General features: G+C 41.4%; 1 protein-coding gene across 2 annotated transcripts in view; it reads left to right on the forward strand.

The window, feature by feature from the left end:
- The window catches only part of LOC121276244, a 213,998-nt gene that overhangs the window by 48,772 nt on the left and 150,595 nt on the right, over positions 1–14,631 (forward strand). Inside the window, exon 3 of one of the 2 annotated variants that reach the window (XM_041184439.1) lies at positions 371–552. The exons of the other annotated variant lie outside the window; for it this stretch is intronic. Within the exon in view, the coding sequence (XP_041040373.1) occupies positions 371–552 (182 nt within the window). The remainder of the gene's footprint in view (positions 1–370; positions 553–14,631) is intronic. 2 annotated transcript variants of the gene reach the window in all.

Here is a 14,631-nt window from a genome sequence, read left to right on the forward strand (position 1 = left end):
ATCTGCCAAAAAGGGGTGTAAATGGTTTCAACAGAATAGCATAATGGGAAGAAAGCATGTAAAATCTGGGAATGCGGCTGACGAAGGTCAGGTAGACCCCAGGAGTGTGGTTTACCCAACAGCCATGTATCAATAGGATGTTTCCACCCCAAGCACCAACCCACTCCACCTCTACTTCCAGTGCAAACATCATCCATGACCAGCACCTATGCTCTGATCTTTTTTTCAGTAAATATATACCTTAATTTCAACATCAACATGTCCAATACCAAAATGTACACGATAGTCTCTGTTTGTTTGTCTTCACTCAATTCATAAGGTAGTTACGTACTGTGAATAATCACTGCTATTTCTGGAATGTTCCAAACAGCAAGTCAGCATCGACCAGTGTGAAGTCCAATCCATCTAAAAGACACAGAGACCGTCTGAATGCTGAGTTAGACCACCTGGCCAATCTCCTGCCATTTCCACCAGATATTATTTCCAAATTGGATAAACTTTCCGTCCTACGCCTCAGTGTCAGCTACCTTCGAGTGAAAAACTTCTTCCAAGGTAGGCTCGTTTAACACTAATGGGTTCTTTATTTTAATCTCCCTTCATCTCTTTTCTGGTCACTTAAATTGACACATTTTGACCTTTTATACTGTAAAATCTAGCACTATTTGTTCTTAGTCCAATCCTTTTTTGCATTTTACCTCCTTATTTTGTGCCATGTTTTACCCTTATTTTCTGCCTGCTTCTATTTCTCTGCACTGTTGCTTCAGTTATGTATTTCAGTCTATTTTCCCTTTCCTATATCTATTTCCTTGCAGCTCCCCTGGATGGTCTCTTTCTTTCACCACAAGCTCCCAACACTATTGACTGCCATGTCCTCAGCTGCCTAGACACCACACTCTGAAATTTCCTCTTAAAGCTCTCTGACTCTTCACCTCCCTCTCTTTTGTAAAACCCTCTGTAAAACTCATTTCTTTGAACCCAGCTTTGGGTCAGTGATCCAATCTCCTCCTTTGGCTTGATGTCCCTTTTGCTTGCAGCTATGTACCTTCATACCTCTGTCCAAGATGCCTTATAAATACACATTTTGGTAGGAATTGTATTTGAAATCATCTCAACTTTTTGCTTCCTTCTTGGTACCTTTTAGAATGTGGATTCTCTCTTGCTGCCTTTGGCTTTTGGCTTCTTCCTTAAGATTATCCCTGCTCTTCCAAGCAAAGCTGTTTTAAATTTGTTCCAATGTTATTCAATAGCACATACTGTGACCCTTTTAAAACTCTTCAAATCTGTCACTTATTTTCAAAGCATGTTTCTTTGTTTTGTGATTTATTGAAACCATAATTGTTAATCCTTAACAAAGTTCAATCTTGATCATCTTAAGCCTTAATCTTATCTCTGCAACCACTAGATTGTAGCCTGGATTCCAGTAAGTTTTTGAGTTTAAAACTCTCATCCTTGTTTACAAGTCCTTCCAAGGCCTTGCTCCTCCTTATTTCAAAAACCTCCTCAATTCGTAAACCTCCAGGATCTCTACGCTCCTCAAATTATGGCCTCTTGAAAATCCCTCATTTTCATGGATCCATCATTGGCAGCTATGCCAATAGCTGCATAGGCTTTAAGCTCTAGAGTTCCTTCCCTAAACCTCTCTGCTTCTCTACCCCTTTCTCCTCCTTTAAGATGCTTAAAACCTACCCCTTTGACCAAACTTTTGGTCATCTATCCTAATGTCTCCTTATGTGGCTTTTGTTTGGCAATTCTCCTTTGATGCACCTTGGTATATTTTACTACAGTAAAAGTGTTATAGAAATGCAAACTATAGTTTTTTTTTACTGAGTGTTTGAAACAATTTCCAGTTGTAACATAACCTGTCTAGTATCTTGCTCTCCATTTATCTTTGGTTCATTCCATAGCACCAACAATATGGTCCTGACACAGCGTTGATTAACACTGCTCCTTAGTGATATTGTGTATGCTTGTACCTCAAGTGAGTTGTCCAGTTTCATTTAAATATTTTCATAGCATGTGGCACTGGCATGTGGCACATGATATAATGTGAGAGTCAAAGGGGTTGGGAAATCGACATGGCACAAAATGGAAGGGCTATTGGCTGCCTGAATATAGCATGCCTTTTTAAAAACATAATGCGAGTCAATGGAAGAATTTTAACATCCAGAAAAGGTAGTTTGGAGTTGGGTAGAACCTGAAAATAGAAGAAAATGGTAGTCCACCCACAACCTGGCTCCAGTGTACCCACTTTGGTGTTTGACTGCGTGTGAGTAACACGCTCGTCGGAGTTGGTGCAATCATTAGTGCAGGTGAGTCAGCAATAAGGCAGCATTAACATCATAATTACATGGAGATGAGATTTTCAATTGATTCATACATTCTTTTGAATTTAATAACTCAGGCACGAATTTCTTGGGAACCTCTCCATTGAAAAGGGAGATTAAAGTGCACTTCATGCAAGTGTTTAAAGCTTAGACTACCCGCTATCAATAAAGGCTCAAATAAAAAGCAAAATACTGCAGATGCTGGAGATCTGAAATAAAAACAAAGTGCTGGAAAAACTCAGCAGTTCTGGCAGCGTCTGTGGAGAAAGGAAAAGAGTTAATGTTTTGAGTCCAATATGACTTCTGACCTGATGAGGTTTTCCAGCACTTTCTGTTTTTATGTTTGATCAGCAAAGGCTCAGTGCTTAAAGCTGCTTTGTCAGTTCCTCCTGGTAACTGTTTAGAAGAAGGCACCATGGGTCTTCTTGACATTACATTGGATGGGGAAGTTGATCATCATTCAAGGTAGCGACAGTGCGCTGTGGTGGGATCAGCAGATGCACAGGAGAAAGGCGCTAAGTACCAGAGAGGAGAGCAACAGAGGTGCCAAGATCACAGCAGGCACTACCCATGTGAGAGGTTCTGCAGACAGAAGCTCAGTTTCTTTGATGTGACTGAAGAGTAGAGCTCTTGTCTAATTGTCGTGGCAGCTGGACACCAACATCCACATCCTCCTTCAAGAAGATCTGTTGCCTGCTGGACCTAATGGCCACTCCTTATCCATCGCTGAATTTATTTGGCTACCAGTGATCACTTCAAACATCTCAAGGATCTCTCAGCCCGTAAGTGCAGGTCACCGATGGGTTGTTTGTCAGTGCGTCGACTTGTGTCAATTTGCCCTGCAATGGCAATAGCCAGAATAATTGGGCACTGGTATTCAACACTCTGGCTATCTTGTCAGGGGTACAGGGTGCCATTGATTGCACACACATAGCAATCCAAGGATCACCAGAGCAACCAAGAGTTTTTATCAACTGCAAAAGGTTTCATTCCATCTAACAGCTAGCATTCTGGTCACCATATTCCAGGAACGATGTGATCACACTTAAAGAGGGTACAGAGGAGATTTAAGAGGATCCTGCCGGGAATGGAGAATTTTAGCCATGAAGAAAGAATGGGCTTGTTTTCTTTGGAATGGAGGAGGCTGAGGGGTCATTTAATTGTGACTTATAAAATTGAGGGGCAGAGAGAGCACGGAAAGGAAGGACCTATTTTGGTTAGTTGAGAGGTCAATAACTGGGGGCATAGGTTTAAAGTAATTGGCATTAGGATTAGAGGGGAGTTGAAGACAATCTTTTGATTCAGATGGTGGTGGGGATCTGGAACTCGCTGCCTGAAAGGGTGGTAGAGGAAGAAACCATAATCACATTAAAAAAAAGTACTTGGAGGTATACCTGAAGTGGTAGAATCCACAGGGCTACAGACTAAGAGCTGGAAAGTGGGATTAGGCTGGGTTGCTCTTTTTCAAGTGGTACGGGCATGATGGGCCAAATGGTCATCTCCTGTGCCATACATTTTCTATGTTGCAATGCACAGCTTGTGTGATACTACAGAAGAACTCCATGCAGGTCGGTACCAGATACCCTGGCAGCTGTCAGGATGCTTGCCTACTGCTGGATGCCCAATTAATGGCCACTTAAGTGCTTCATCCTGCCCCCGTTGCCCACAACAGGAGGTGACTTGAGATAGGCAGTATAGTTTTGCTAGACCTATTTATTTACACTTTACAAGGAATCATGATGAGCACATGGTATTCAGGACACAGACTGTTCTGCATCCAGCTCTCTTGAAGTCTCTTGTTCATCTGACTACTGATGTCATAGTTACATAATTCATATCATCATTGTCTCATTAACATATCCATTAACCCATTACTCTACAAAAAACTCTAAATAAATCCGAGTTTTTTTTTCTTTCAACCATACCAAAGTCTACACTCACTGGATGACATTGAAGAATTTGATAAGGGTCATTTCTGTATTGTGGCACTGGCAGAGACCCAATTGGAGAAGTTCAAATGTGGAGTTGCACAGAAGATGGGCATGAATATGGGAGGTGACAACACCTTCAAGGGCTTTAGAGCAGAAAGAGAGTTTGGTGATGTGACAAAAGTTAGCAATAACAAAGGGTCCAAGTGTAGATTGCGGGGATGATGACAGCAAGTTTGTAAGAGAGGGAGACAGCACCTGAAGAGAGGGAACCATTGATAATTTTGAGCATCAGTGCCAGGAAGAAAAGTTAGATGGGCAGTAGTTTAGGGGGAATAAGGCCAAGAGATCAAGAAGTGAGTTTTGTGGACAAAATGAGATCTGAGAGGGTGTGAGGAGAGATGGAAGAGAAACTGAAGAAAGATGCAGATCCAAGATCAGGGCAGGAGAGAAACCTTGAGACGAGAAATCTGGCAGAGGCAGCTGAATGAAAGATCTCTGTTTTGGTTTTAGTTACTAAGAACATCATGAGTTGCTTGCACTTGTTAATGTTGTTAATGGTTGGAGGGGTGGGCAGGGGAGAGAGAGCTAAAGAGATGGTTGGTAGTGGAGAAGAGAAGCTTATCACCTTATCGTATTGCGCACCAATTTTACAGCTAAAGTTAAGAAAATTCTTGGGTAACTGCAACTATCATTTACCTTTTAACTTGAGGAATTAGCACATATGAAATGGCTAAGCCAGTTCATGGGCTGACATTGGATCGGCTGATCACAAGGAAAGATCTTTAGGCCTGGTATGTTTAACTCTATAAACGTATAAAAACTAAAAAACTGCGGATGCTGGAAATCCAAAACAAAAACAAAAACAGAATTACCTGGAAAAACTCAGCAGGTCTGGCAGCATCGGCGGAGAAGAAAAGAGTTGACGTTTCGAGTCCTCATGACCCTTCGACAGAACTTCTGTCGAAGGGTCATGAGGACTCGAAACGTCAACTCTTTTCTTCTCCGCCGATGCTGCCAGACCTGCTGAGTTTTTCCAGGTAATTCTATAAACGTATACCTGATTGTAACAGAACCTGGATCTCAGCGGAGAATTTCACTGAACCAAATTGCATCCTCTTCATTCCAATTATACATAATTCTTGTATCCTGTTTCAACCTTTTTCAATTGTGCCTGTTTTCATTTCTCAGTACAATTTAATGTTTTCAATCCAGCAGATATCAATTATATACAGCTAATTGTGTTTACCTGCTCAAATTCAGTTGAAAGTCAGACACAAAGTAAACACTAGGCATTGCTTAGATATTTTAATAAGCAGCCAGTGGAAATTCTACTCCTAGTATGTTCCTCTGCTCATTTATGAGAATTATATTGAACAGCATGACAACAATATTAAAGACAGAATGGCCATTAAACAAAGGAAAACTAATTTCTTCCAAAAATGCATTAATTTTTCAAACGCAATAAATCAGATATGCACATGCTATTTCAGTTAAATACACGTAAATCACACTAAATCATTCACTGCATCAAACTAGATTCCCTGTTGCTTCCACTTGCACAAAGTTGTTGCCATCTGGCTCCAATCTTCTGGATTTTCATGACCTCGTTTCTGAACATTCATTAGGTTGGCATTTATTGGGCGTGCTCACAGGTCAGGAAATGGGCATTAGACTGACACTACTGCTGGCTTCAATTCCAAACATCATCCAGCTATTGTAGCTCAGGTTCTGCATGCCACTAGGAAGTCCTATCTTTAGAGGCCAGGACTTCCTGTTTGTCAAACAAAAATGCTTACTTTTGGCACCTCGGAGGTTGAGTCGACCTTAGTTTACAACATAAGTGTTAGTGCGCACATTTGTAATTCCTTATGCACTCGCACTAAGTCCTGGTTTCTCATTATCCCCCTGCTCACTGATAGATATTGGCTGCCAGGCTGGAACACCTCAAATTTAAAATTCTCATCCTTTAAACATACCTTTGGATAATGGATAGAATGCATACCCATGCTGAACTGATCAGAATGAAATATTTCTCTCCTCTCTTAAGCTATTAGGAAATATCCCATAAGGAAATTGAAAATGTTAAATGCATATCCGTGATTCCAAGGTTGGAGAAGAAATTTTCTGTGGTGCACCTCAAAATGTACAGGGGCATTATGTGCCTTTGTCCAGGTGACTACATGCAAGTCCAAATTGAAAGCCAATATTGGCGAATAGATGTGAATAAATTTGAAACTTGACAATCTGAGTTCTAAACCCAGTTTAGTGCTCATTCTGGGTCTGGTTATACATGATAATGAATTTGCCAGGTTGTGTTTGTTCTTCCTAAAGCGATGTTAATGCATTTCAGTTTTTGGCTGAAATGTAACAGAGACCCCCTAAAAGACTTACAAGAGGATCTAGGGCTTGATTTAGTATTCAGGTTTTTCTGCAGTCATGCAACAATGATGAAAATAAAGAAGAACTTGGCACACGCCCTTTCGCCTGTTAGTTATTCCAGGAACAAGATCACAGAAATGTTCTAGCTGTTCCTTGTGACAGTTAAATGGCTCTCCATTAACCTTTCCATCCAACTGCTGCATCAATGCCGAGATTTAGAAGCCTAGGAACACTGGGAACACAAATAGGGGTGGAAGTATGAAACGAGCAATAGCCAATTATTTTGCAGCATTCCATGTTTTCTGAATATATGACCATTGTGTAAAGCAAGTGCCGATTCATTAGTGCCTGTTTTGTGCTTTCACCAAAGGCCAATTTCGCTCTGATGAGTTGACTAACCTATTGTCTTATGGGAAAGACAGCAAAGATTCATTTTAAAAGAAACAGTCCAACTAAAATAATGTGGCCAGACATTTGAAGACATCTTTTTTGAGTATTGGCATTTTTACACTGACAGTACAAGGTGTACACAAGCACTCTTGGCATTGAGACTTAGTCTGAGTGCTTTAATGTTTCACCACATTTTCTGATGTGGATTTACTGCAGTAACAACAGCTGCAATGCACAGGAAGACTAAGTCATTTGGCATTTTCAAATACTTTGAATCTCATTGCATCAACACACTTGTCACCCTTATGCCAAAACTTATCACTATCAATTCATTTAACCCTCAAGCTTCTGTCAAGTCCTGAGAAATTCTTATCCTCCTGAATTGTTTCTCAGATGAACACTAATATTAATATAATAAGCTATATAAAAGATGTCAAGTACTATTTCCATAAAGGAGTAATATAATCCAGTAACATTACCACAATAGGTAATATATAGCTTTGTTCCTCTGATATCATTTTGTGTCCCTGAAAGCAAGTCATATGAGGGAACTTCCTGTGAGGAAGAATGGAAAATGGCTTCCTTTTGGGTTTAAGAAACAAATTTTCCTACATCTTTTCTGACACCGTTAACTGTTGTTTTGAGTACTGCCAAAAATTAACTGTTTACCTGCAGTACGTGACAGGTAAGTGTTTGGCTTATCTGGAAAAAAATCATAATCTGGAGATATTGATGATTCAAAACTTGCATAGTTCTGCTTTGCCTTGTCATTTCTCCACTTACTGTATTGTTTCTGTTAGATTAATGGTAGAGAAGCACTAAATAATATATGTGTTGACAAAGTGGGTAGATTACATTTGTCTGTAAAATTAAGAACTGCAGACACCTGAACTTATTTCACAGCAGTTAGCATGTTAAAGAGTTCAGACTACATCATAAACTGTGGAAACATGTCAGCATTCTTATATGAGAATACAGCCTGTGAATCTGAGCATTGTATTTTAGTTTTACAATAGTGTTCTGTGAAGTTTATGGGATGGATTAAATGCTTTATGACTCTTGCAACTTTTTTTCCAGTGGCACCAAAGTATTCACCAGGATAATAACTGGGACTGTGTAGTTGATATGTAAAAATATTTGCACTAAAGAATCATAACACTACTGCAGCATGTTTATTAGGCAATATTACACATTCTCATGGTGTGGACATCGTTGGCAAAACCAACATTTATTGCTGTCCCAAATTGCCCTGAAAGGGTGGAGATGCACTTTAATCTTGAACTATACTGTATTTTCCTTAGTACTGGTTTGCTACTTCAGATGACACTTAAGAGTCAACTGCGTTGGCTGTGAGACTAGAACCACACATAGGCCAGGCTGCATAAGGAGGGCAGATTTCCTTCACTAAAGAGCATTTGTGAACCAGTTGGGCTTTTGCAACAATCCAACAGCTTCATGGTCATGAACACCGTTTTTGTTTTGAATTTCCAGATTCTTTTTAACTGAATTCACATTTTCAAACGGCATGGTGCGATCCAAACTCGCATTCTCTGAATTATTAGTCGATTGGATCACTAATACAATAATAACCCTGAATCTACGGTTGACTACCAGTGGTACCCTAAAGAGTTAATAAGTTTTTTATAAAACAAGAATAGGATAAAGATAAGATGGTGACAGAACAGTTTAAGCTCTGTTTCTGGATCATGCTAATCTTTGGAAGCATATCACAGCCAGTTAATCATTGAGCTGTATTTTGGACATTCAGGAAAACAGGAGGGTGATTGGTTGGAGAAGAAAAGAGTTAATAATGTTAAAATCCTTCGGCAGAGAGTGTCCCTGTGCTGGTTAAAGGAACACATACATTTTTATAGTGCCTTTCACCAACCTCAGGAAGTCCCAAATGATTCACAACCAATTAAGTATATTTTGAAGTATAATCACTGTTGTAAAATGCACAGCATCCAATTTGCACACAGCAAGGTCCCACAGACAGGCTGGATAATCTGTTTTTACATATTGGTTGAGGGACAAAAACTGGCCCCAGGAGAGTAAGAAGAACTCCACTGGTGCTCTTTAAAATAATGCCATGAGTTATTTTACAACCATCAGAGAGGTCAAAAGGGGCCTCAGTTCAATGTCTCATCCAAAAGCTAGCATTTTTGTCTCCGTACTGTGCTGGGAGTGTTGGTCTGGATTATAGGTTCAAGTTTCTGGAGTACCACGTACACCCACAACCTTCTGACTCAGGTGAGAAAGCTACCTGTTGAACCATGGCTGACACTTTGGCAACAGACACCCACTCTGTAGAAGAACTGAATGCATGTTGCCTGAATGTTCTCTACTAATGGACAATAGTCTTGCTAAAGTGACTGTCCAGGTAAGGTTGTGAATCTGTTTGCCTGTCCTCTACTCAAAGACCAATGTATCTAGCAGGCAACTCGGTGTTGTTTTCATTGTTTGGTTATGCTCTTTAAATATCATACAGTATCAAAATGTACCTGCTAATGGAAGAAAACAACATCAGTAATTTTCTAACATCTTGAAGATGCCTGGATTATGAATGGGTGGTATGAAAGGTGCTTGTCCCTACATCCAAGTTTAACCTTTGTGTGGACTTAAATAATTCAGACATTTATTTATATGGCAATCTGCCAACTAAATACAGTATCACATTCAATAGCTCTCTACATGGTGCAATCCCAGTAGCTTCAGCAGAGAGGCATGCTGCTCTGATCCCTGCTCTGACTTTTGAAGTGCTCACAACCTCTGGATGTTGGAGCCCATAAGTGCCCCATCAAAGACTTCTTGACCTGCACCTATGCAGAGGTAGACCGCTCCAGCAAGAAATGAGGCAGTATTTCATTGATTACTGATTGAAGGGGAAGCCGCAGGTGAAACATGCAAACACTTTGAGAGTTTGCACTTCCACCTTCCCGATCACCATCATCCCTCTCCTGGTCCACCGTTACATCATTCCTGCCTCTCTACAGGACAGCTGTTGCACCTTGGAAGTCAACAGTTAATCAGACTGTCATCCTGTGTAAGTCAGTAGACACACTGATGTTCCTTGATGTGTGCTGGGCTGGCATCAGGAATCATTACTGCACCGCAATTCTAGTTCCATAGAGAAGGCCTCTCAATAGTTGACATCCTCGCAATGATCTGTATCATTGATCCATTAATGTTTGAACCGAGCTCCTCCATTCTCTGGGATATTGTGGACAGTGTGCCTGGCAAGGCTGCCAATTCCTCACACACTTGCTGCTGACCCTCTATCACTGCACATTTCATTGATGGCCCCCAGAGCTCAATAAGTCTGTCCAGCTAAGCAGAGCTTGACGAAGACTGCCCTCTCCAATATAGTTTCTCCAAAGCTGTCCTTTCCACCGCTCTTTGTTCGCAGCCCCTAGTGACATGCGATTCACCAGCTGACATCCCATCTAACTCTCTAAACATGTGTCTTGTGTTATGATCCCCGTGGAGATCAGCAATCCAAATTTACCGAATGAACCTATTGAAAAACCAAAGGGCAAGGTTTCACCTTTTTATAATTTTTACTTTAATAGTCAAACCGAAATCAACATAAAATAAACATGAATTAACAGCATTATCATGATCAATCTAAATTATAAATTACACATTAAAAAACTGATGCACTAAAAATAGATCTCTCAGATTTATAAAGCAGAGAACTTAGCCTATATGGCATCAACTTCAGCACAAAGTTCTTCAAAACTCTTGAGGTCAGATTCCAGCACCTTTTCTTTAAAGATTTAGCTACTGATTCTTATCTGACAGCAGCTCCCCCTCAACCTCAACCCAAGTTCATGGGTCCAATCTTCAACAAAATGGCACATTTCTCCAGAACCTTTTCTGCTCCGCTCACGACAGTTTTGTACCATGGATCCACTAGTATTATCTTTATCTGGATGTCAGTGATAACCCTGTGCACTGTATGGCTGGTTCTAGTCAATCAGTTCCTTTAAAGTAACTGAAACAGCAACAGCTTATTTTTATTACCCTACTATTCCTCATCCCGACTCCCGGTTCCAGCCTTAACATTTCCTTTTTTAAAAAACTGTGTCAGCACCACCTTCTCCAGCACATTGGTCATGTGGGCCTGTTTTCACACTAGCTGAGGTCATGTGGGAACAGGTGCCCTACAGCCATATGCTCCGGCGGGAGCTTGGAGTCCAACAATGCATGTGCACCTGGCTGCCCAACCTCAACCTCCTGTCTCTCTCTGTTTCTGGGACCTCTGCTCAATCCAGACTAAGTAATGGCGCCCATTTCCGGCTTTCTTAGACTGGGCCCTCATCTTCGAGCTGCTCCCACTCCTGGCAGCACTAGTTGGCAAACCCGTTTCATGCTGAAGCCTCAACTGAAGTTGGGGCAGAAGCCCCAAGCATGGGACAAATGTGTGACATGATGCACCCAACTGCGCAGGAATTGCACACAGAAGAACATACCCACCAGTGAAGGGCACAAACTCCATCACACCTGCGTTGGTGCAATCTCAGCAGTAATCAGCTCCTCCAGGATTTGGAGATGAATTCTGGCAGCATGCAGCAATAAACTACCAGTCTCTCCATCTCTAGGAATAGGCAATAAATGCTGGCCTAGCAAGTAATACCCATATCCCAAGAAAGAATAATTTAAAAAATCTCTGATGCTTAGGGAGGCTGATGTGCCACTAACCTACTAGCCTCCAAAGCTTCCTGTTCCAAGGTGATGTTCGAAGGATCTATAATGGCCTACTTCAGTTTGTGTGTCTCTCACTCTCTCTCCCTTATATTTTGCCATCTCTATGCCCACAACAAACCTATGAGTGCCTGTAAAGCAAAGGTGCAGCTGATGGATGCAGTGCATACAGAGAGGATGACAATCAGGCAGGTGCATCAGGAAAGCCATCACGTGTACTTGAGGAATGTGTTGAAAGTGTTATTTAAAGATGTCTGCTGAGAACCTAGGGAGCTGACTGAGGTAGTATCACATTACAAAAGGATCAGGGTAAGTGGCAGTAGTGGATCGAGAAAGGGTGAGGTGAGGAAGTGCATTAAAGAGAATGACAGATGCTGCTGAAACTTAATTAGGTGAGAACATTGATGTGAATGGCGTTTGCTTGGTAAAACAGACAGAGAGGAAGAACACGACATGATGAAGGTGAATCTTTGCAAGCCTGTCCTGACCTTGTTAGGATTCCAGGACTGGATCCAAATTGTCATCATAACAATCCTGCTGCTCACTTTTTGGGCCATCATCAGCCATGTGTTCTTTATTGTATCTGAGGTTTCTTTCACCCTTTCCAAGAAAACAGGGCCTCTTTACTTGCCCGTACTGCATCTTAGCAGTACCTCCAGAGATACCTTATTGAATCTGGGTGCAATCTTTGCCATCCTTGCTTCCATTTCTCTCCTGCTATTTAACTGAACACCAAACACAATCTACTAACTCCAAACCTCTTCCACCTTATACATGTAATCTGGGACATTGAATAGTTGAGGTGCAATTGCATCGTGCAAGCCCACACGATAATGAGGCATCTCTGTTGCCTCCTCACTCCGCCTCCTCACCCCACCTCCTCGTGACCCCATTCCAATCTCATATTCATCTTGATATCAAGGCCCAGGTTACCTTGCAGGAGGGAGGAAGAGAGGAGATACCATCTCCTTCTTCCCCATCCCTTCCCCCTGGCTCTTTATCAGTGTTGCCCTGAAACTGGCCACTAATCTATGAGAGAAAAGGAAAGCAACAGTAACGTGAGAAAATGTATTTTTATGCAGCAAGTGGTTAGGATCTGGAATGCATTGCCTGAGAGTGTGGTGGAGGCTGATTCAATTATAATTTCATAATGGAAAAGAACAATTAGCTAAAGAGGAAAAAATAATACAGGCTACAAGGAAAAGGCAGGGGGAATGGGACTAGGTGAATTGCTCTTGCAGAGAGCTAGCAGAGACAGGAAGGGCTGAATGGCCTCCGTCTGTGCTGTAAACATTTGATGATTCTATGAGAGCAGCCCACATTTGCTGGAAAGGATTTTGCTACCGTCTGATGTGAGAGGGGTCTCTTCTGTCCACAGTGATGCAGCTTAAATTGGTAATGCAAGGAGCAGTTTGTATTGCTCTGTTTATGTCACTGCAATGCAATGTGACAGTATAACTCAATTCTAAACTTATCCCATGTTTAAGGAGGAGTGGTGCAAGAACCTTTGCTGATCGTTGGTTTTAAGCTACATTGTTAAATCCAGTGTAAACCAAGATCTGGTTTAAAGGGTCCTTAAATGCCTTTGGCATTATTTAAACTAATGTGAGATTTTAAACCTAGTTTGTAACCTAACCTGCCCAGTATGAGGTGGAATCAAGTCAGATGCTCAGTTCATACGCTACCTGATATAAAGGGCTGAGGATGGATTAGACCTATGCCTCATTTCCCAAGTTCCAATATTAGACATTAGTGATGTGCCATCAAATCATCTGGTCTGAATCAAAATCCTCATGCATTCAACTTTGGGTTGGTTGTTTTTGGAAAGTTTCCATGTAGTTCGCTTTTTCCATTTCAAACCTATTTTTTGTCTGATTGTAGCAATTTTCTTTGGAAAGAAGCATCTATTTGTTCTATTGATCTGTTGGATCAAACAGAAAATCCTTCTGACCCTGGTAAAAGGAATCAGAAAAATAGATGTATAAAAAATGAATCTCTCTAGATAACCATGGCTGCCACCTCTCCACCGTTGATGACCAAAGGAAATTGGCTACACACTGACCACCATTCCTACAGACCCTTCCCACTTCCTGTGAGCTGATTAATTCAATAGGGATCACCAGCAAACTCTACCACCTGATCCCCTCTCACTGCTTCTTACTATCCACATCAACAGGAAAAATAAAAAAGGCACTAATGGTCAAAAAGAAAAATGCCTTGATATACCACCTTTGGTGAGGCAAGGATGTTTCAAATTGGTTTTAGTACCAATGAATTGCTCTAGATATTTGGTCACTATTGTAATGTAGAAAACAGATCAGCCAACTTGTGTACAAAAACAGGTCCCTCAAACAGCAGTGAGATAACAGACCACGTAATCCATTGAAGGACAAGTTTTGGCCAAACCCCCAGGAGAAAATATTCCCTCCCGTTGACGGGATTGTGTGGAGGCGGGCACAAACCCGATCGGCACCCCCCCCCCCCGATCAGGTCCATGCCTCCATTTTACATGGGTGGGCCAATTAAGGCGTGACGTGTGCCCGGAAGTGCTGAGTGCTCCCTGTGCAGGTGGGGGGGTGGGTTACCTGAGTCGGGGCCTGCACTCTTTTGCATGCAGAAATCGCTCTGAGGCACAGGCTCAGGGAGGTTAGTTTAAGTTTCAAAAATTTAAATGAAGAAAATTAAAAATTTTAGGACATGTCCCTTCATGCGACAGTGTCACATGAGCTGGAACATGTCAATGAACATTAATGAAAAAATTTATTTAATTTATAAACCCTTCATGAAATCTCATCCCACCTGTGGTTGAGGCTCCATGAAAAATGCAAAGGCCGCCTGGGCTCTTTGCCTGCCCGCCAACCTTAAGGGTTGGACAGTCAGCTCAGTTTATAACTTTAATTGCT

This window comes from Carcharodon carcharias, chromosome 3, assembly GCF_017639515.1.
Source record: "Carcharodon carcharias isolate sCarCar2 chromosome 3, sCarCar2.pri, whole genome shotgun sequence".
NCBI classification, from domain to species: Eukaryota; Metazoa; Chordata; class Chondrichthyes; order Lamniformes; family Lamnidae; genus Carcharodon; species Carcharodon carcharias.